This window comes from Accipiter gentilis, chromosome 1 (genome assembly GCF_929443795.1).
Source record: "Accipiter gentilis chromosome 1, bAccGen1.1, whole genome shotgun sequence".
Taxonomy (NCBI): Eukaryota; Metazoa; Chordata; class Aves; order Accipitriformes; family Accipitridae; genus Astur; species Astur gentilis.
In genome coordinates, this window is record NC_064880.1 from 6,653,424 (window position 1) to 6,674,745 (window position 21,322).

At 36.0% G+C, this 21,322-nt stretch overlaps 1 protein-coding gene across 8 annotated transcripts in view; it reads left to right on the forward strand.

Moving 5' to 3' along the window:
* Positions 1–21,322, forward strand: part of VPS13D (vacuolar protein sorting 13 homolog D) — a 109,496-nt gene that overhangs the window by 15,247 nt on the left and 72,927 nt on the right. For 5 of the 8 annotated variants that reach the window (XR_007507343.1, XM_049811046.1, XM_049811075.1 and 2 more), the window contains exons 18-33: positions 745–877; positions 2,406–4,628; positions 4,977–5,128; positions 5,908–6,942; positions 7,887–7,977; positions 8,527–8,653; positions 9,531–9,711; positions 10,724–10,906; positions 13,558–13,780; positions 14,246–14,456; positions 14,593–14,764; positions 16,146–16,258; positions 16,788–16,997; positions 19,066–19,331; positions 19,508–19,641; positions 20,575–20,730. Coding sequence is in view for 7 of the 8 variants with exons in the window: in XM_049811046.1 (XP_049667003.1) it covers positions 745–877; positions 2,406–4,628; positions 4,977–5,128; positions 5,908–6,942; positions 7,887–7,977; positions 8,527–8,653; positions 9,531–9,711; positions 10,724–10,906; positions 13,558–13,780; positions 14,246–14,456; positions 14,593–14,764; positions 16,146–16,258; positions 16,788–16,997; positions 19,066–19,331; positions 19,508–19,641; positions 20,575–20,730 (5,610 nt within the window). In the remaining variant the exon portion in view is untranslated. The remainder of the gene's footprint in view (positions 1–744; positions 878–2,405; positions 4,629–4,976; positions 5,129–5,907; positions 6,943–7,886; positions 7,978–8,526; positions 8,654–9,530; positions 9,712–10,723; positions 10,907–13,557; positions 13,781–14,245; positions 14,457–14,592; positions 14,765–16,145; positions 16,259–16,787; positions 16,998–19,065; positions 19,332–19,507; positions 19,642–20,574; positions 20,731–21,322) is intronic. The other 3 variants (XM_049811056.1, XM_049811084.1, XM_049811092.1) reach the window with 2 other exon arrangements.

Sequence of the window (21,322 nt, forward strand, 5' to 3'; positions counted from 1 at the left end):
GGAGTTTTACATGTGGTATTGTAGTATTTCTTTTGCTGTCAAACAATCCATTTTTGTGGTGCAGACCTGCTGTGATTAATGGCAGAATAGTATTTTTCTGTTCTTGACTCTGTTCTGAGATGAGCTCATGACAACTTGTTGGCTCCAGTGTGCACTGGAGCACAGTTACATCACTTACCGAATTTGTGTGTAATTTATTTAAATAGTATTTTCTAAATTAAAAAGTAGTTCCATGTTTATTTGTTTTTTGCTCATTCTTCAGTTTTCAAGTAATATTAGTATATGTATCAGTATCATTAACCCCTAGCTTTGGAGTTAGCTATATTGATGCAAGATAGTTGTTTTATACTGTTGTCAGTGAAATGAAAAAATACTTGTTCTGAAAAGTTTGATGTTTGATAAAACAGTCTAGTGCATGTTGTATTTATGCATAGCCTTGACAAGGATTTATCTGATCCAGTGTCATGTAAAAGGTAGATGCCTTCTCAGGTATGCAGGTAGATTCACTCTCCTCAGCTTGGAGATGGGGAGTCCCTCTGGAGAGGGACTCATTGCATCTATGTTAGCATGGGATGTTTCATCTACTGAAAGTGTCTCTCCATTGACTGTAATGGGAGTCTGTGAAAGTTAGCTCTTCAGTTGATGAAAGTGGCTAACTAGATTGATTTGTTTGACATGGCTTTTTTTGTAGGTGAGGGAAAACTATTTCTTATGGGCTATTATATCTTCATTCTTAACTTGCAGGAAAACAGCAAAAGCTGGACCGTGTGCCTTGATATTTCTGCCCCTCAGGTGATCTTTCCTGATGATTTTAAATTTGTGGATCCAGTGTTAGTTGTTGTAGATCTGGGAAGAATATTACTTACTAATTCTCAAGGTATGATCTAGAATTATTGCAGCTTGCCTTTTCTTTCCACCTTCTCCCAGAAACTCTTTTGTCTGTGTAGAAAGTAGAGATGTCTTAAGGTTATTTCCCCTATATATGCATAGAGTTTCACATAATAATTCTGCTATTATCAATAAATTTTTAATTAAGATTGATATACAGCTTTAGAAATAATTGGGGAGGTGCAGGGGGTTTTTTTGTTTTGTTGGGGATTATCTCTTAAATTAAAGGCTCCACTGTGGAATCTTGTACCTCTTGAAGGCTGTGAACAGGTGTGAAGCTAGTGTGTCAGGCACTTTACTATGGATATGATTTTGGCTTATAGTAGTATAAGGTTTAGCTGTCAAACGCTTTTTTGGGACAGTGCTCCCAGTGAAAGTATGCTTTGAAGAAGCCCTCCAATTTTAGAGTCACATGGATCTCTGTTCTTAGCATATGTGTCCCTAGCTAGCCAAATAAAAGTGAAAGGAAAATTGGTGTCCTTTGTTTGTATCACAAGATCATTGGTTCTTAAACAAATCACTGCTTCTTTCCTGTTCCACTAGGAAATCAATGCAGGAAAATTAAAATTAAAGTACAGTGGAACTTGTAAATAAAATTAGACCTACTTAAAATCTAGCTGAACTGTATGGTGTGTGAGGATATGTTAAAAAAAATTGGAAGAGATATCTATGTGGTATTCATTTCCTTTTTTAAGAAGTACAGCTGTAGGATGAGCTGTTTTGTGGTGCAGTGGAAAGTTGAGGTGTCAAGCCCAAAATTGTCTACAGCGCAATGTTTGTACTCTGGATGTCTTTGAATCATTTAATCTTTTCTAGCACCAGCCAATCTGTGCAAGGTTTTACTAGCTTCCTTTTTAGTAAATTCTGCCTTATGGCAAACTAGAAAAAGAACACAAATTGTTTATGCAAGATTGATTTGTATTTTCCTGTGAAATTGAGGCATTGGTCTGTTTAGAGTAGCTTGAGCTTAAAAAAAAATGGTAAAAAAAGTACAGGAAAGTTGTGGGGGGTGTATCAGCTTTGTAGAGTAGAAAAAATCCTTTTCTTATGATAATAAAATGGAAGTTAATATTAGGCAATAAAGTTAATTGGACAAAAACTTCTGATCATAAATATATTGTAGTTAAGTAGCTCTTTCAGTTGGTTTTGAGGATCAAAAGAATTGCATAGGCGGAGTAACGGATTTTTTTTTAACAACTTGATTAAAAGTAAATCTTGTAGTAATAGTAAGTGGGTTAAAAAAATTGAAACAATAGTGTCTTTCAATAGATTCTATAATACATTGTGACTGACATCTGACATCTGCATGCATGTAAAAGAAGTGTAGTAGATTTCCTGTTGAGGAAAAAAAAGTGACAGTGGAAGGAGGCAAGGACAGTTACCGGATAAACTTTGTGTTTAAAAAAAAAAAATACAACTTCAGACAGGATGATCAGGTAATTGATGGGAAACATCCAAGGAGGGAGGAGAATACTTTCATCTATTTGTTTCTTTACTATTATTTTTTTAATCCACAGAAGAATCTAAAAGGAGTGCAGATACTTTTTCTTCAGAAGTCAATGAATTGAGTGATGAGGAATATAAAACACCTCTTGCAACTCCTCCCAATACTCCACCACCAGAATCTAACACTAATAGCGGCATCAAAATGTCTGAATTTACTGGAGTAGAAATAAGTGAAGAGCAGCTACAAGCACACTTAATGAGTAAAAAAATGTATGAAAGATACACACTTTCATTTATGGACCTTCAGATCATGGTGGGCCGAGTGAAAGACAACTGGAAACACGTTCAAGATAGTGATGTGGGTCCAACTCATGTGGTAGAAAAATTCAATGTTCACCTGCAATTGGAGCGCAGATTGATATATACGTCTGACCCAAAATACCCAGGAGCTGTCTTGTCTGGCACTCTGCCAGACTTGAAAATTCATATCAATGAAGACAAAATATCAGCTCTGAAGAACTGTTGTACGCAGCTGAGTACATCTGAAACTAAGTCTTCTGATGCCCTACATTTAGGGAAAGACAAGATTTTTGCAGAGGTAGACCAACTTGGCAGCTTGCATGATTCTGTAATGAATCTAACACAGAGTGTTGTGATGCTAGAGCAACATACCAGGGAAGTTCTTGTTGAATCTCAGCTGCTTTTGGCTGAATTCAAAGTAAACTGTATGCAGTTGGGTGTTGAAAGTAATGGACGATATATCTCTGTACTCAAGGTTTTTGGCACCAATGCCCATTTTGTGAAAAGGCCATATGATGTAGAAGTGTCCCTGACTGTTCATGGCCTGTTACTTGTTGATACTATGCAAACATATGGAACAGATTTTGATCTTTTGATGGCTTCTCATAAGAATCTGAGTTTTGATGTGCCAACAGGAAGTCTTCGAGACAGCAGGGCTCAGTCCCCAGTTTACGGACCATACGATGTACGTCCCATTGATGTAGCTAGTTTGGCAGAGAGATGCACTACAGTGTCAAATAATTCATCTGGTAACAATGGAAAAGATCAAGAGTCCTTGATAAAATTAGAGTATCAGTTTGTGAGTGCAGAATGCCCATCAATGAATTTGGATAGCAGTCTGCAGGTGATCTCTGTACAGGTGAACAACCTGGATATCATCCTTAATCCAGAGACTATTGTTGAACTGATTGGATTTCTCCAGAAATCTTTCCCAAAGGAGAAAGAAGATTCTAGTCCCCAGCCTTTAATAACTGACTTGGAAAGAGATTGGAGGGAAGAGGAAACATTTCAGTCTACTTATGTACAGAATACAGAGGTAGCAGTTGATATTCACTGGTTAAATATACTCCTCCTCAGGACAGTTGGCATGACAAATGGAGAAAAATATGGCAGAAAAATTGCAACAGCCAGTATTGGTGGCACCAAAGTCAATGTCTCCATGTGTAGTAAATTTGATGTAAATGGCTCTCTTGGATACCTTCACCTTATGGACCTAACACAAGATAGTGTTAAGAACCAGTATGTTGTCAGCATAGGGAATACAGTAAGGTATGAAAATCTCATTGGTGATGTAGATTACTTTGAATCTTTATTCTTTAGGCTTGATGATGGAAATAGCCTTCCAGATGCTTTAAGTTTCACTTTCACAGAAAAGTCAAAAGAGGAATGTTCTCTCAACCTCAAAATGGCCTCCTTGCACTACAACCACTCAGCTAAATTTTTGAAAGAACTGACTTTGTCAATGGATGAATTGGAAGAGAATTTCCGCAGCATGCTGAAAAGTGCAGCTTCAAAAGTTACTACAGTCTTGGCAACTAAAACTGCTGAATACAGTGAAATGGTATCTTTGTTTGATCCGACACCACGATCAAGAGATGTTGCCAACTTAGAAGATAATGAAGGCTATGCATTTGGATCACAGCCTCTCAAAACGGATACTATTAAGCTTATATTAAACATAAACATTGAATCACCGATTGTCGCAATACCTCGAAAGCCTGGTAGCTCTGAACTGCTTGTAGGTCATCTAGGACAAATATCTATTCAGAATTTTGTACCAGGAGAAGGTGAATCTACAAGTGATAGACTGCAAGTTGAAATTAAAGATATTAAAATGTATTCTTTAAATAGCAGTCAATTTATGAGCAAGAAGGAGCCTGCGAGTGAAATACGTCATGGGCTGCATTTTTCTTCAGGTCCTGCCAGTATTAATAGCCAGGAAGAATCCCATTTTACTCGTCATGACTTCTTTGAATCGTTACATAAAGGCCATGGTATGTTAATCAGGGGACTCTTAATTATTTTAATATGAGAAGCAGATGGTACTAAAAACATGTATTGACCATAGGTCTGATTGTATACTGTCTCACCCATCCTCCTGAAATACTGCTCAATTTTAATTACGATGGACAAGTTATTTATATCCATTTTTAGTCTCCTAAGCAAAAACTGAATAGTGCCTTTCATGCAGAAATTTAACAAAACAAAGCCCTATGTACTTACTTTAGCATGGCTAAGAGATTCTTGGCAAGTTAAATAGCTACTATGTTATCTCTGCTGTACAGTCTTTGTAGGATAATGAGTTCACTTCTTATAATGTTTTAATTTCACTTTCTTAACAGCTTTCCACATTCTGAATAACACCACCATCCAATTTAAATTGGAAAAGATACCACTAGAGAGGGATTTGGATTTAACTTTTCCTCTGAGTAATGAAGACTTTGGAATATCAAGCGTTATGAAGATTGAAGGGAAATTTGTGAACCCTCTTCAGGTACAGTAATGTAGTATTTCCACTACCAGTCTAGAAGTATTTCCCTGCATAGAATATAAGTATTTTTCAGGCAAATGTCTTCAGGTTTAACGTGTTGATGGTTTAGAAATTGGATCCTTATGCATGCAGTTAGAAGAAACAGTCTTAAGTCATAATAACAATGACCAAAATTTAACCTTGTTTTGGGGCATTTTAGACATCTTTATGAATTAGTTTAACTTTTACTTACCCTGAACACCTGTCACAGAAGGAAAAATAAAGGTGCCACTGTCCAAATATGTTTATTTGCAGTTCTAGTAGACACTAAGAATTAAAATGCCATTATCTTGAAAAAAATCTCTGTAGTGGCAGAGATTTTAAGTAGAGGAAACTGAAACTTCTAAAGCTAAGGAGACAAGCAATGATGGCCAAGTAGAAAGTTTTTTCCATATATTACTTTATAATCTCAGCATGGTAAATTAAGGCTAGTTTGTATGGTGAATTATTTTTAACTAACTCTGTGGATGCTTTTTGCCTAGGAATACAAGGTATCCTGTTCTAGGATCCTATCCTGTATGTTTCCAGATTGTGTCATCTTATAGAGCTAATACAGAAGAATTGTTTTGCTTCAGCTTTGCATTGTACCTTGTTCTGGATTATTTTTTTATTTGTGGGCAAACTTAAAATTTGTCTGGTTTGAAATTTCATGCTTTCCACTGGTGAGATTTAGAATGTATGTACTGATCTTAATATAGAGACCTCTAACGTGATGATTGGTTTTTGTTTTTTTTACATTGTAGGTGGTGTTAGCAAAACATGTGTATGAACAAGTCCTTCAGACTCTGGATAATTTGATTTACAGTGAAGACTTGAACAAATTTCCAACCACTTCTGTATCTTCAACTTGCCATAGTTCTCCTTCAGCATCACTTCATAGTGCAGGCACAGAATTCTCAAGTGAACGGAAGGAAAATGGCTTATTCAGCCATTCTAGTTTTAATTCTGCTCCAAACAAGTCATTAGCTATGAGGGAAACAAAATCTTTTACTCAGATACAAGCAAACTTTCATATCTCAGAGCTCCAAGTTCAGTTAAGTGGTGATCTTACACTTGGTGCACAAGGCCTTGTCAGCCTTAAGTTTCAGGATTTTGATGTTGAGTTTGCTAAAGACCATCCTCAGACTTTGTCTATTCAGATTGCCTTGCGTTCTCTGCTAATGGAAGATCTTCTGGAAAAAAACCCAGACTCTATGTATAAGAATCTCATGGTGTCCCGTGGAGCACCCAAGCCATCCAGTTTAGCACATAAGGAATATCTTTCACAGTCTTGTCCCTCGGTATCCAATGTAGAATATCCAGATATGCCGCGTTCCCTACCTTCCCATATGGAAGAAGCACCTAATGTCTTTCAGCTATACCAAAGACCAGTTTGTGCCTCCCGTAAGAAGCAAAAAGAAGATGCTGATTCTGAGTATCCTCTGACTCCACCTCCTTCTCCAACAGCAGACAGATCCAAGTTGCCCTGTGGAAAAAGTAACTTTGATGATTCATTAGTTCATATCAATATATTTCTAGTGGATAGGAAACATCCTGAATTTTCTTCTCACTATAACAAAATTAACCGTAGTGTAGATGTTGATTTTAATTGTCTAGATGTCTTAATAACTTTGCAAACTTGGGTAGTGATACTGGATTTCTTTGGGATTGGATCCACTGCTGATAACCATGCTATGAAGCTGCAACCTGAAGATACTCAGCAGACAATCAAATCAGAAATAAATACCTTGTCAGCTTCTCAAGCCCAAGAGCCTGTAAACACTAAGCTGGATCTGAAGGTATACTTGAGATGCAAAATAGTAATTGGATTGTCTGTCGTAAAACGTCTGGTTTATAGAAACTTGAGGTGACATTTAAATCAAATGTTTTATATTCTGGTGGAGAATGTGCATAAATTCAGAAACAGTAGATTTAAAGCATACGTAGATGTAGTTTAAAAAAAGTGCAGAAGTCACAGAAAAGCAAAACATTTGCAAAATTATTGGCTCCCTTGCTCTGTGACCCTGCTTAGACGCATGTATGTCGTTTGAAGGGACACTGAAGTAGAATGCTCTGTGTTCATCCAATGGAGCATGCACGGGTAGAGTTTGACACCCACGCCCCTGGCCCCATCCAGTCTACTCTATACCTGAGAGTCTAAGGAAAGTGTAAGTCTTCTGGGCAGTGACTCTTAGTTCCCTGGGATAACGCAGGGCACAGACTAAATGTGGGTGATCTCTTAAATTATAAGGTTGCTTCAATATTAAAGATTCAACATACTGAAATTGGCACTGAGCTGTTCTAGGTACTATGGAGTTTATTAAAAAAAAAATATATACTTTTATAAATATATATATACATATATGTCTATACATATATATGTATAAACATACATTTAAAGAAAAAATTATGTGTGTGTGTATGTGTATATATATATATATAGTCTTTGCCCAGAGGTCCTGCAGTCTAATGTAAAAACTACAAGTCCTGGAAGAGACAAGAACAAAGATAACAGTGCTAGGATTTGTTGATGACTTGATCATTCTAAGTTGTTTGGGAGACCCATTAATATGTTCCAAACAAGAAAGTAAAAAGTTTGGTTCCCTCCAGTGTCTCCCAACCAGATAATTCTTGTTTGCCATTTATGTGTTACAGTGCAGTTGTCTTGAAAAAAACTAACAAGATGTTCCAGCTGTGAAGTCATATTGTTTAATACCAGCCTGTACCTTTTTTGTTTGACCAGGTCCATTCTTTATCATTAGTACTGAATAAGACAACTAGTGAGCTTGCTAAAGCCAGTGTGTCAAAACTTGCAGCTCACTTGGAAGTGATTGGTGAGTAGATTGGAGGGCTAAGGTTGTATGCCGTTTAAAATAAAAGGAGGCGTGCACTGGAGCTGTGACTGGAAATGCTTTTAGTTTGGTGCTCATTGGGGTTTTTTGTGTGTTTCCTGGGCACGATGCACATTCTTTTCCCACTGTTTCTTCCTCTGCTTTTTCAGGCTTGATTTTAAATACTTGCACCCCTCCCAGCTGTCAAACCATTGATCATTTTAGCTGAGATTGGCTAGGATTTTAATACTTCACTTTCACAGAGCAGAACAACAGTGTATATTACTGTTTTGGAGAAGAAAACATCTAAGTGTTCATAAATCAAACTGGTGTGAACACATTATGTATGTATGTAAAGCATAGAGTTATGTTTGGGTTAATAGAGTCTTTGTAGCAGAAAGACATGATTTTCTTTGTATATGAGGTTTAATGTTGAAGTGAATATGATTTATTTAATTACTTGTAATGAGTTTATTCCACTAATAGAAACTTCTGGGGTTTAGTAACTTATCTGTGTTTGAGGATCCTAATTGTCTGGGTTTTGTTTTGCAGAGGGAGATTTAGCCCTGCAAGGAAGTATTGGCAGTCTGTCCTTAAGTGATCTTACAGCTCATGGAGAATTTTACAGAGAACGTTTTACTACAAGTGGTGAAGAAGCACTCATTTTCCAAGTCTATAAGTATGAATTTAAACTTCTTGTTACTCCCTACTAGCACTATTAACTCCCCTCCCCCCCCCCAGAAAAACCAAACCCCAAAAAACCAAACCCACAGCTGTCAGGTCTGCATGATTCTGCTTTGGATGCTTGTGACTTAAATGAGACTTTGAACATTATCAGTCATAAACTTAGGATTTTTAACTTTTCTTTGTCCTGCGGTGTACATGGCTTATCAAGAAAAATAGGGTTTTATTTCCCTCTAAAGCTGTTCTTGAAAGTATTTCGGTAATAGCTTGTTCCTAGATAAAATAGTAGTTGTTTTTTACAAGTTGGAATCGGTTTTCAATGGATGAAATAGATTTTCTATTGCTCCTTAATTTTGGAATTAAGGGTTTGCTTTTGTCGTAGTGTACTCTTGAAGTTCTTCTGCTTTGTGTAAAGCAATAGTTCTTAGCCTGTGATCTTCCATGGTTTTCCACCACTTCCTCCACCCACCAGAATTAAGCAGATTAGAAATTATCCAAGTAACGTTATGGAATTAATTTCAAATGTAACAGCACACTGATTCACAGTTGAATCTATCATGGAGTAGAGTACTTACCTTGTAAGCCACTGTTCAGATGTATAAAATCACCAAAGGTGTATCTGTTAAATGTAGCAGTTAGAGGTATGTTCCAAATGTAGAATTTTCCTGTTTGCTTAATTAAAACTAAGTAGCACTTAAAATATACGTAATTTAGAAATAATTAATATAAAACCAGTTTTTCATATCTATAATTGAAATAGTTTAAATTATATACTGTGAACTTCAGTATTATTTTGAATGCAAAAAAAATGCATAGCAGTATTTGTAAAAGTAGCTAAGATAGCTAAATTTTTCTTGCAACCTTTATCACAGATATGGGAGGCCAGATCCATTGCTACAGAGGGAGTGTGATATTCGTGTCACTCTACGAATGGCATCTGTTCAGTATGTGCATACTCAGCGCTTCCAGGCAGAGGTGGTGTCTTTCATCCAACATTTTACTCAGCTTCAGGATGTCTTGGGGCGGCAAAGAGCAGCAATTGAAGGACAAACAGTATGTCTGGGTTTTTTTCTGTCTTTCCTAGTCTATTTTTGGAAGTTGAAATGCAGTATGAAATTTATGTTAATGCATCAACTTTGTGAGTTGAAATGATGGGAGGTGTTAGAGTTCTGATGTTAGTGAAGATGGTTCATCCTCATCTTCTAGTTAAAAGACCTTGTTTAGGACCATTCTGCTGCTATTTGAAAGTGTAGAATACCAAATTTGCACATTACTTAAAATGTTGGCACCTGGATCCTGCAGTATGCATTGATTGTTTTCCTATGTTTGTGATGCTGGACAAAAAGGGCTCAAGATTTTATCTTGCCTTTTTCTCCACAGTTCACCAGGTAGTTATAATACCTGAAAAAAGAGAACCAAGTGAGAAGTCCTTCTGTTCTACTCGGGTGGATGCCTTTGATTAATTATGATGGCTGGTAGACTGAGAAAATCAGATGCTGAACTTCTGCATGATAGAGTCTATAAATAATCATGATAGTCATAGCCTATTTTGTACAAAACCTAATGTGGCAGTGATTAATATAGTTAATAGTAGTAGTCTTGTTTAAAAAGTTGCTTCTCATAATTGGAAGAAAGACAGTTAATGCTTGCATGTATTAAAAAGCTTCATTGTGCATCAGTTAGGAAGTTTGAATCTGATTTTGAAACATGATATTTTTTCCTTTTGTAAATAATTTTTCTTAAGTAATCTTTTTTTTAAGTAGTGAGCTGAGTAGTGTCTGTTATGCCTCTTAGTTCAGTGGTGACAGTATGCTTCACTCTTGATTGCTGCACCTGTTGCACAGGTGTGTGCTGTTTGCATCATAGTGCTTTTTTAACTAGCTTTATTCTCTGCCTAAAACAAAAGTTCAAGTTGGTTTGGGGTTTTTTGGTATAAAATTTTATCACATCTTAATTTTGTAAATCAAGGAGTAGTGTTCCTGAATACAGTACAAATCGGTGTGAAACAATCACCCACTTCCTGTATTTTTTTAAATTTTTTTTAATCAATTTTTGCTCTTCCCAGGTAAGAGATAAAGCACAGCGAGCTTCCCGAGTTCTCCTTGATATTGAGGCTGGTGCTCCTGTTCTTCTTATACCTGAAAGCTCAAGGTCTAATAGTCTTATTGTGGCTAATCTTGGAAAACTGAAAGTGAAGAACAGATTCCTGTTTGCGGGTATGCCGGGTACTTTTTCATTAAAGAACAAGGTAAGAACATTACTTCTTAATTTAGCAGCTTGTGGGTTTGCTAGTTCTTGTGCATTTTATTGCTATATCAAAATGGTAAATGATTCTTAGATTTTACTTTATATATATACTTTGAACTACTATATATATATACTTTGTACTACTAGTAGTGAAACAGTCCATGCCAGTGTACTGGTAATGTTAATTGGATCTGGCCTGTTGCTGATTGTATCCAGCTGCTCCCTTCTGTGCCTGCACCTGGGCTTGCTTTCTGAGACCTTCGGGGCACAGGGGAGATGGCTCCATGGAATTCACTAGAACTGGCTTTATTAGGAAGCAGGACCCGGCTGGGTGCACACCTGAACGTGAGAGCGTAACAGGTTTTCAGCTAAACCTGTTTGGTAGCTTCTTCAACTCTTCACCAAACAAAATTTCAACAGCTTGAGCAGCGGAAAATAGAGATTTGTATTGGCTGAGACTTGCTGGAACACACTGGAGAACAGGATTGGTTTTAGTATTTTCTTTTTCTTTTCTGCTCTTAGTGAAACTGAGAGTGTGTAGTTGCTTTGAGTAGGTGAAACATAAAGAAAGGTTTCCAGTGAATGCTTGAACCTAAGGCTAGAGACAGGACAGGGAATAGTAGCTGGTGTTGCTGTTGAAAGGTACAGCCACAAAATTTGGGGTAAGGAAGATCCATCTTGGATGGCTTTCTGTATCTAACCTATGCAACAAAATAGGTTCTGGGAACCCCCTAATGCCATTTCAAAGGGGGACAGAAATTAGGTGGACTAAATTGCTGCAGCAGTTCAGTGGTGTGTCTGTTTACCTCCATCTGTTTCATATCTACTAGTATCTTTACTGTAAGGAAATACTGGCCTGTAATATTGAGTTGTCTTCGGTACTCTAGTGTACTGACATATTGAAAAGTTTGTAAGTGGTAGATTCCTAAATTAATGTTAGAAGTTAAAAGAAAGGATGTGTGCATAGTAATTCTATTTCAACTTAAAAATACTGTGTTCTGTAGCACTGTAGAAATTTGGGGGTTTGAAGTGGGGTTTGGGTTTTTTTTGTTTTGTTTTGTTTTCATTATTTCTCTGTCCTGTGTTTATTTTTGAGGATCGGATTTTACAAGGCAATGCGTACAAGGATCCAGGTTTTTTTGAGGTATTTCAGATCTTTATAGTAGTGTTCAGGTGCTCCTCATTCATTTAAAAAAAAAAAAAAGAAATTTTCTTATGGAATTTAGCACTTTAAAAGTTCCTTTACATGTTAAAAATGGGGCGTTTCTGTTCTAAAGACTTTGCTGAATTCTGTAAGAATTGGAATTAAATTTGTTGTGGTGTGCTCTTCCTGCATGTCTGAGGAGCTGTTAATTTGGATTTCTTGCAGAAATTCGTAGATTTATAGATGATGTGATGATTTTTCTTTGCATGTACTTTTCAGTCTTGTCTTTAACAGTTAAATGTTAATGTCTTCAAATTTTTAATCTTAAAATCCTTGATCATGGCTGCCACAAATTTTTCCAATGAATACTATTTAAAAAACATGTAAGGTAAGTAAGATTAATAATTAAAACCAGAAAGGAAAGTTTATGGGTAAGGATTGTGTGGTGACATCAGAAGCTGGATGCAGAAAGAAGGTGGGAAATGATAGTAACAATACTGCAGTCACAGGTAAAGTGAGTGGTCCCAGAATAAGTGGCAAGTGGATCACTAAAGACAGATGGTTGTTACTTGCTAGGGCATGTGAAGCTGAGTAAAATTGAAACATGAGGTTAATAAATTTAAATCAGGACAGACTAAATGAACCCTAAAATTGGCTTTGGAGTATAAAGGTAGTGCGTAAACCTGTTCCACCAGACATATGTTTTGGGGAGAATAAATTCCTAATGTTGATGTGACTATTTTACTAGAGAACGGCTTTGCAGATTTTTGGTGCTAGACAGCATCATGAAGGTGGAAAAGTTCATAAGATTTCCACTGGATATGTGGTGGTAGGGAAATGTCTAAAATGTTATACATCAATATAAATGAGCTTTTCTTTTTTTTTCATGTGTGGGGATTTTAACAACAAGGGTAGGGATTTACTCTGTCTTAAACTTAGATACTGCAGAAAAGTTTTGGGACACGTTTTGGTATGATGACTGAACCATTTTAAGTGCATAAAATGGTAACTTCATGTATAGAAGTGTTTGTTCACATATTCTAATATGAAGTTGCTGACATGATCTTGCAGAAATAATGGCATATGTTGTTTTCATCATCTAAAGATGTTCTGAAAAACAGCTTTAAATATTTAACAAACTTTATTCTACAGAAGTGCTTGATATCTGGACAATCTTAACCCTCTATTTTGTATTAATTTCATTTACGTGGGCTTTTTTTTGGTTTTATGCAAAACCCACTGGTTTTGAGTTAATTTCTCTTTGAAAAGATTTCACAGCTTTTTTGAAAATGTTGCTGAAATAAACTTTTTAAAAAAGAAAACGTTTTAATCTGCTGTTGAGGTTATAGGAAAAAAGTTTAGCCGTCTTTCTACAGTAAAAGATACTGGCATTCAAATAAAATACTTAGTTTTTTGACAGGAATTTGCTGCAGCTTGAAACTTGGTGTATTGGTTCCTTAGAATTTAAACTAAAAATCTATTGTTAATTACACAATTACTTTCATTAGCAGGATTCAGTTCAATTTTCATCTCCTTTGGGAACCCCGAAACACAGCATGAAGAAAACAACAAGTGGTGACGAATCAAAAGTAGTGATGGAAGGATTATTCATGAAAAAATCATCAGGAACAAACATTTCTAGGCTGAAGAGTGAGCCTGTGCTAAATACATTGAGTAAGCAACAAGGGCAACAATCAAAGCTACCTATTGTACCAAACCCTGACAGCCCCGGTATGTGATAAACAGTAGAAACCCCATATAGCTCTTCTTTTTCCTTGTAAAATAATGCACTGCAATTTTGTTTCTATCTTACGTGACACTGAAAAAGTAAGGATCTTGGTCTAAAGATTGTAGTTTTAAAAAAAGAAATTACTTCTTAGTTTCAAGGTAGATTTTTGCAGCTGAGAGGATTAAGGAATTGTAGTTCAGTTTCTTCAATCCTGCAGTTTGGGCATGTTTTGAGATGCGTATTGCAGACGTATAAGGAGTATAGTTGGACTCATAACTAAGAGTTTACATATACCTGTGAATGAGCTTGGCAGTTGGTAGTTACAGATACTGATGAGTGTGAATAAAAAAAGTAAGAATCAGAATAACTTCCAGGAGAAACTAAATTCCTTTCTAAAGTAAGTTGCACTAGTTTTGTATAGATTCTTTTTTTTCTTTCTAAACGTGTTATCTCCTGTGCACTTGCAGAAGATCACATCTGCCTCTTAGACTGCATTGTGGTTGATCTGCAGGACATGGACATATTTGCTGCAGAAAGGCATCAGAGAGAGTATTCAAAGGCTGTGGAAGATACTGGTGCAGACTTGAGCTTTCCATCCTACTTTGTGAGGCAGACAGGAGGAAGCCTGTTAACAGAACCTTTCAGACTGAAGTTACAAGTAGAGAGAAACTTGGACAAGTGAGTTTATCTGAACAGGATCACTTCATGCTGTCAGCCTAAAACCAGTGTTTTAGATGCCTTTTATTGTATCTTAAAAGTATTGTCTGCTGTGTTATAGTGCCTTGAAACACTGAGGTTTTTTCCTTTGTTGTAGAGAGCTAAGTCATGCAGTTGCAGACATATCAATACATGGCAATCTGTCATCAGTCCATTGCTCTCTGGATTTGTATAAGTATAAACTGATACGTGGACTGCTGGAGAACAACCTTGGGGAGCCCATAGAAGAGTTCATGCGGCCTTATGATTTGCAGGATCCAAGAATTCATGTAAGAGGAAGTACATGCAGTTGAAATTCTGTCTTGAAATATCTGGGGGTTTTGCTGATTAGGCTAATTATCTGTTATTTTCTTGTAGTTTACCAGGTGGACTGGTAGATTTAAAAAAAAATTAAAAAAAAAAATTTAGGTAGACAAACAGTGAAGGAACCTTTTTGTCTGTAGATACTCCTGTGAATTCAGGTTTGTCTTGGCAATACTGTTGCCCTTTCGGGTGTGGCTTGCTCTTATGATTGCTTCATGTTTCTGAGATTCTAATCTTTAGAAGAGACAATGTGAGAGACAGCCATCATTGCTTGTATTTGTTAGTTTGTTTTACGTCTGCTGAAATACATACGTGGGGAAAAAGTTAACAAATCCATGAAAACTGTTTTTTTTGTTTTGTTTTTTTTTCCCCTGAAGTATTTACGCTGAGCTGCTATTGCAGTATATTTATCGGTACATTAATAAGCTTAAGATATTTGCATTTGAATGGAGCTTTTTGGAGGGACTTGTAGGTTATCGTGTTAATCATGTGCAGGGTGATGATTGCTTTCCCATGGTGTCTATGGCATTCCTAAAGACTTATGAGATTGTGGAATGTGTATTACTTTGTGTTAAAAGCCCTCTTTTTGTCCTATAAATCTAAAAGAACAACTTCAGTAATAAAAGCTTTACAGCAGAGCTGAGCCTTTTTTTTTTTTTTTTTTTTTTTTTTTTTTTTTTTTTTGAGCAGGTTCTCAAGTATCACCTATTTGGCTATTGTCAAATACTATTCTTTCAGGAAGAGTGTGGGCAGCACCTGAAAATAATCAATATTTATCCTTATTACTGGAAAGGGAAGTTGTTGAACAACATGTTTCCTCTTGATCTTGTGGGGCTTCTGAGCACATGACTGTAATCTTTACTTAAGCAAATACGTGCCCACAGCAGGGGGGAAAATTGCTAGGAAGCATCTAGGATTCTTTTTAAGAGAGTAGAGAATGGGTAAAGTTATCCTAATATAAGTATGCTCTTCATGTCAGGCTTTTCACCTAAAACTTAAAAAAAAAAAAAAATCTGATTTAATAATAGATACCTGAAGGTACCTGAAACAGTTTAAAAGAAAGAATTGTTGGCTGTTTGGTCATTTGGGGGGATGGGGTGATGTCAACGTTTTGTTTAAGAACAAAGAAGCTATAGAACAGTAGTGTGAAAATGAATTAATAGACATTTTTCCAGTTGAAGGCTGCACTGTTGTGAAATGTAATTTTTCCCAAGCATGGTTAATGGAAATCTTTGAAGGAGAAAGACACTACAGCTGTTTGCATTTGTCTGAAATAACAAAACTTAATTCAGGAATGAAAGTTAAACAGATGCTCTTAAAAAGAATGTTGGTGTTTTTCACTTTCAGACAGTTTTGAGTGGAGAAGTGTATACTTCTATGTCATTCCTCATTGACATGGTGAATGTGAGTCTGGAACTGGTGGATCCAAAAGGAAAAGATGGATGCAGCTCTTTAGCCAGGTATGAGTTTTCTCTTGTTACTGAATACCTTATCCTAAATACTATGCTCATTTGAGAGATTATAGGACAGGAATTAACATAATACATGAAATTATGGTTTAATAATGCAATGAAATAGAATTTCTTATTTAGAGTCCAAATTGAGAGTTTCAGCTGATCTGAAAGATGAAAGGAAATGACACTGTTCAAAAGATACCATCTGTGTCTTTCAAGTTGTCCTTGAAATCATAGTACGGTAACCAGTTGTCTTGCCCAAGACAAACCTTGCCCAAGACAAACGGTATTCTAATTAAGGAAATGTTGAGAGGTAATCCTAAAAAAAACCAATTTTTGCTACGTTGGTTTTGTTGGGTTTTTTTAATCCAGAAGGTTCTGTATCAGTGGAAAATATTGCATAGATCTACTTTCTATCTCTGTTACGTGAGATGTTATTATAGTTGGTTTAGAAAATATGTAAATGAAAGTGACTTGTAGAAATAAATGAGCTACAAGACTCTTAAATGTATTGGTTTGTTTTTTATTCTCATAGGTTTGATTTCAAGAAATCCAAGTTGCTCTTTGAAAGCTCTTCAAATGGAACAAAGTCTGTAAATTTGGTTTCTCATTCCATGATGGCATTTGACACACGCTATGCTGGACAGAAGTCTACTGCAGGCATGCCAAATGTGTTTAATTGCATCTTTCAGTCATCAAAGAATACTAGTAGTCCAGGAGCTATACAGATTGAATTGCACTTCAGGTTGGTAATTCTGGGATTTATTTGTTTGGTTTTAATAATGACATACTTGATCAGGATTGTCTTGGTTTTAATACAGCTGTTATTAAAGTAGATAAACTTTATGGCATTGTGTTTAAATCTGAAAACGTTTTTGGGGTGGTCAGTGGTACTTGATAGATTGAAATCTGCAGTCATTAATTAACTGAAGGTTGTTGGATTTTATTTTTTTTTCCCCTTCATTGCAATAAAATTTAGGTGTGAATGTGTAATGAATCGGATGAAGTTCTGACCTATTAAAATCAGTAGTGCTTAAAGCTTGATAAAGTTAGCCTATCACTTGTATGTTTGCATAAAACCATGTGGTAGAATTTTTAATACATTGCGCAAAAGCTATTTTCCAGTAGGTGTCACACTTGTCTTTCTGAAAGAATCAAACAGATACAGAAATGGCACCTCTTTCAAAAAAAAATCTCTACATTCCCTTCTGTATTCTATCCTACCCTGTTTGTTTTTCCTTATTCTCTTGGAATGCTTAATGGCATCACAGTGGGTATTTGGTTTGTTCTAATTTAATATTGAAAATAGATATATAAAGTATAATGTCAATGTTTACCTGTATCAGCATGGTGTTTTGTTGAGGGATGTTAACTAACAAAAAAGAGGGGGAAGTGAGAAGATGACTAGAGATGTGCTTTCACTTTTGATCAGGCTCACTGACCAAACTCAGCTTTCTATCTCTTTTATAAGTATGATGCCTTCTGAAGCATTTGCAGGAGTAATGTAGAAAAAAATCTGTGGACTATTTTAGTGCAATAGAAAATCTTGAAGACATTTGTTTGTAAAAAAGCAACCAAACTAACTTTAGGCAATTAAGAGAAATTTGTGGTAAAGATTTGGATAATGCATGATGGTTTTAAGTACTTAATAAGTTTGTGTTCAGAAAGATACCATGATTTTGATTTGAATAAAACTAAAATGCCATGGGATTTACAAAAAAAACCCCAAAACACCAAACAACCTCCCTCCCCTCAAAAAAAAAACAACCCAAAAAACCAACTGCCAGACAAATGGTTTTTGTGTAACTGGTGATCCAGTATCTGCCTGGATTGGAGGTTAGTTTGCACAGTATAGCCTAATCTGGTTTATGAGTGATAGTTTCAGGAATTCTCTTCCCAACTGTTGTGCTTTTAAATTTTAGCCACATAAGCATGTGTTACGTTTTTACTGGTGAGAGCATCCTTGGCACTAGATGTAAGCTTTTGCAGAACTCAATGATAGTGTTATACTGGCTCGTGCCTTTTGGAAATATCCTGGAGAGCCAGGGAGGGTTAAAGGCTTTTACTATTGGAAGCGATGCAGGCAGGCTGCTTCTCACAAAGGAATTGCAGTTCTTCAGAGATTTTATAGTTCAGAATGTGTTGGTTATAAAATTGTTTCATGGTATTTAAGCACTTAGATTATTTTCCAGTTAGCATGACCAAATATAATTGGTATTCCAGATCATGAAGCCAAACACTTCTATCCCTCCTAGCCAGATATTCAAACTGTGATGCTAAAAGTTCAGTAAGGCTAGCATTTTTTCTCAATGACAAAGAAGCTTCCTGTGCTGCAAAATGCTGTCAGGGTGTGAGAGGAAACACATTGTACGTCTAATCTTTTAGAAGGATATGGAGCCAGGTCCGTTTCACACGCAGTATGTTATGTTTGATACTGAACAGATGTAAAATAATAATAAAAAGATCACTTTTAAAATATGAGACTTTGCAAATGAATATCGATGATGTAAATGTAATAAAGGAGCTTTTATAGGTTAATTTCTTGTTACATAGTTTTTCAATTAATCTTTTGTATATTTACAGCTTAGAATTCATGCAGTTAAGATCTGTTGGGTTTCTGTGGATACAGCAACTTGATGAATTTCAATCTGTTTATATATATATGTATTTTAAAGGCCAGATGCTCTGTAAACTAAGTGTGTCCCTATAAAGTTACATATAGTTCTTACTTGCTAGATACCGATAGTTTTCAGCATCATTTTAAATATATGGAAGATGTAAAGTTCATACATATGCTTCTCTCTTCTTAAAAGGTCTACTAAGGATTCTTCCAGTTTCACAGTTGTTCTGAACAATCTTCGTGTATTTTTAATATTTGACTGGTTGTTACTTGTTCATGACTTTTTATATACTCCTGGAGATACCAAAAAGCGGGAAAATCACCTTTCTTGCCGGCAGCGAACTTACAGCAGTGAAACAACTGTAGTTCCAAAAACAGTGAAAAGTGGAGTAGTTACAAAACGTTCATCGCTACGTGTGTCTACAGAAAAACAACTGGAAGTTAAAGTTAATGTGACAGGTAAACGTATTCTTCTCTAGTGCTTTTTTAGGAGTTTTTCTGATTAAAAGCCATGTGCTAGTGGAAAAACAGATCCGTTAAAGGGCAGAAAATCAAGAAACCTGCTACAATTGCTTAAAATACCTTAATGGTGTTTCCAATTACCCTATTTATTATTGTTATTTTGTTTTGTTAAGGAACTGAATTTGTGGTTGTTGAAGACATGTCTTGTTTCGATACCAATGCAATTATTTTGAAGGGGACTACCGTTCTCACTTACAAGCCCAAGCTGTTAGATCGTCCTTTCTCTGGTAGTTTGTTTGGCATTGAGGTAAGAAGAAATACATTTGCTTTTGTAAAATATCTAAAATTAGAGGAGCTTGTGAAGATGCTTTATTATAAATATATATACAACAGGAGTAGTCCACAGATGATTTTTGAAGTTTGTTAGTTCCTCAACAAATGCTCTCATTCTACAGCAGTTTTAAGAATGTTTTTGTATTGTTTCTGTTAAGACATTGAAACACTTAACTATAATCCCAAAATATTGCTAGTTACTAATCTAGTGTCGAGCCATAAACTGGCAAATTAATTGAAAGCTGAGGAGTGACTGGGTAGACAGAAGCTGACGTAGGTCAGCAAAGGCCTGCAAGCTGTAATCATAACTGACTTCTGAGGTGAACAAGCAGTGTCATGCCCTTGGAATATGCAAGTAGGGATCTTATGCAAGTAGGAATTCTGAGTATGCAAAGTGATCCTTGCATCCTATTTAGCAGAGCTGAAGTGCTGTGGTCAGTCTTGGGGAAACAGAGCTGAAGAAGCTCTGAACAATTGATAAGAGAGCAAGAACATTCAGAATTGAGGGTTTATATAATATATTGAGAGAGTTTAAAAGAATGTGCTCAGAAGAAGAGGCTGTGCAGAGGTGTGGTAAATCCTAAATGGTTATTCTAGACCAGAGAACAAAGCGTTTCCTGTATCTGTGATCGGAGGAGTAGTGGAGTTAAGCTTAGCAATAAAGGGAATATTTGGTTGCATATCAGAATCTCTTTTCCTGAACTTACAGCATACCTGGACACTGGAATAAATTGTCTGGAAAGATTTTTGGAATTTCTGTTGTCTTAAGTTTACAAAGGAATTGTCTCTAGAAAGCAGTTCATAGCTATAGTTCATGTTTTGTGATAGAGTCGGTCTTTGATTTCAAAGCTCTTGTCAGGCCTGTTCTCTTGGTTTCTAATTTTTTAAAACCATTTGTAATTTTTAGGTTTTTTCGTGCCGGTTAGGAAATGAGCAAGAGACCGCACTGTCTATTATTGATCCAGTACAAATTCAGATGGAACTTGTTGGGAATGCTTCCTACCCAAGTGGTTCTGGACTGTTGGATGCTTTCAATAGTGAGGATTTTCCTCCTATTCTAGAGGTAATATTAAATGCATGAATAAAACTGTATGCAATAGAGAATACTAGATCGTGATCTAGCGCAGATTTTTTTATGCCCAAGGATTCAATAGAATACTTTCAAATACATAAGAAAAGAATAAGGTGAATTTTTTCCTGAAGTGGAAGAGGCAAAGAAACAAGCATGCAGAAAATGCTCTTAGTGGTAACGAAGGAGTGATTTCTGGGATATATTGTAGAGATTAATAGTGGGGAAAAAAGCGGGCTGATAAGGTAGACATGTTAGATGGTTACTGATACCTGCAAGAAAAAGGTTTCTTTTATGTATCTCCTTGTTAGTGTATAGTAGAGGGGAAATCTATGTAGAGACTTCTTTTTACCATTATACTGAAGTAAAACTGCCCCCCCCCCCCCCCCCCCCGATAAATGCTTTTAATGCTTTTGATTGTTAGTAAATAATAACAAGTTTGGTAATTTTATTAATGGAGCTTTAAAAAACTGTGGTCATTAGATTTTAATACTAAATTTTGTCTCCCTTTGGGAAAAGCTTTGCTAATATCCAAAGTATACAAGAAAAATATGTAGAAAAGGATAACTGAATGCTATTTTTTAAT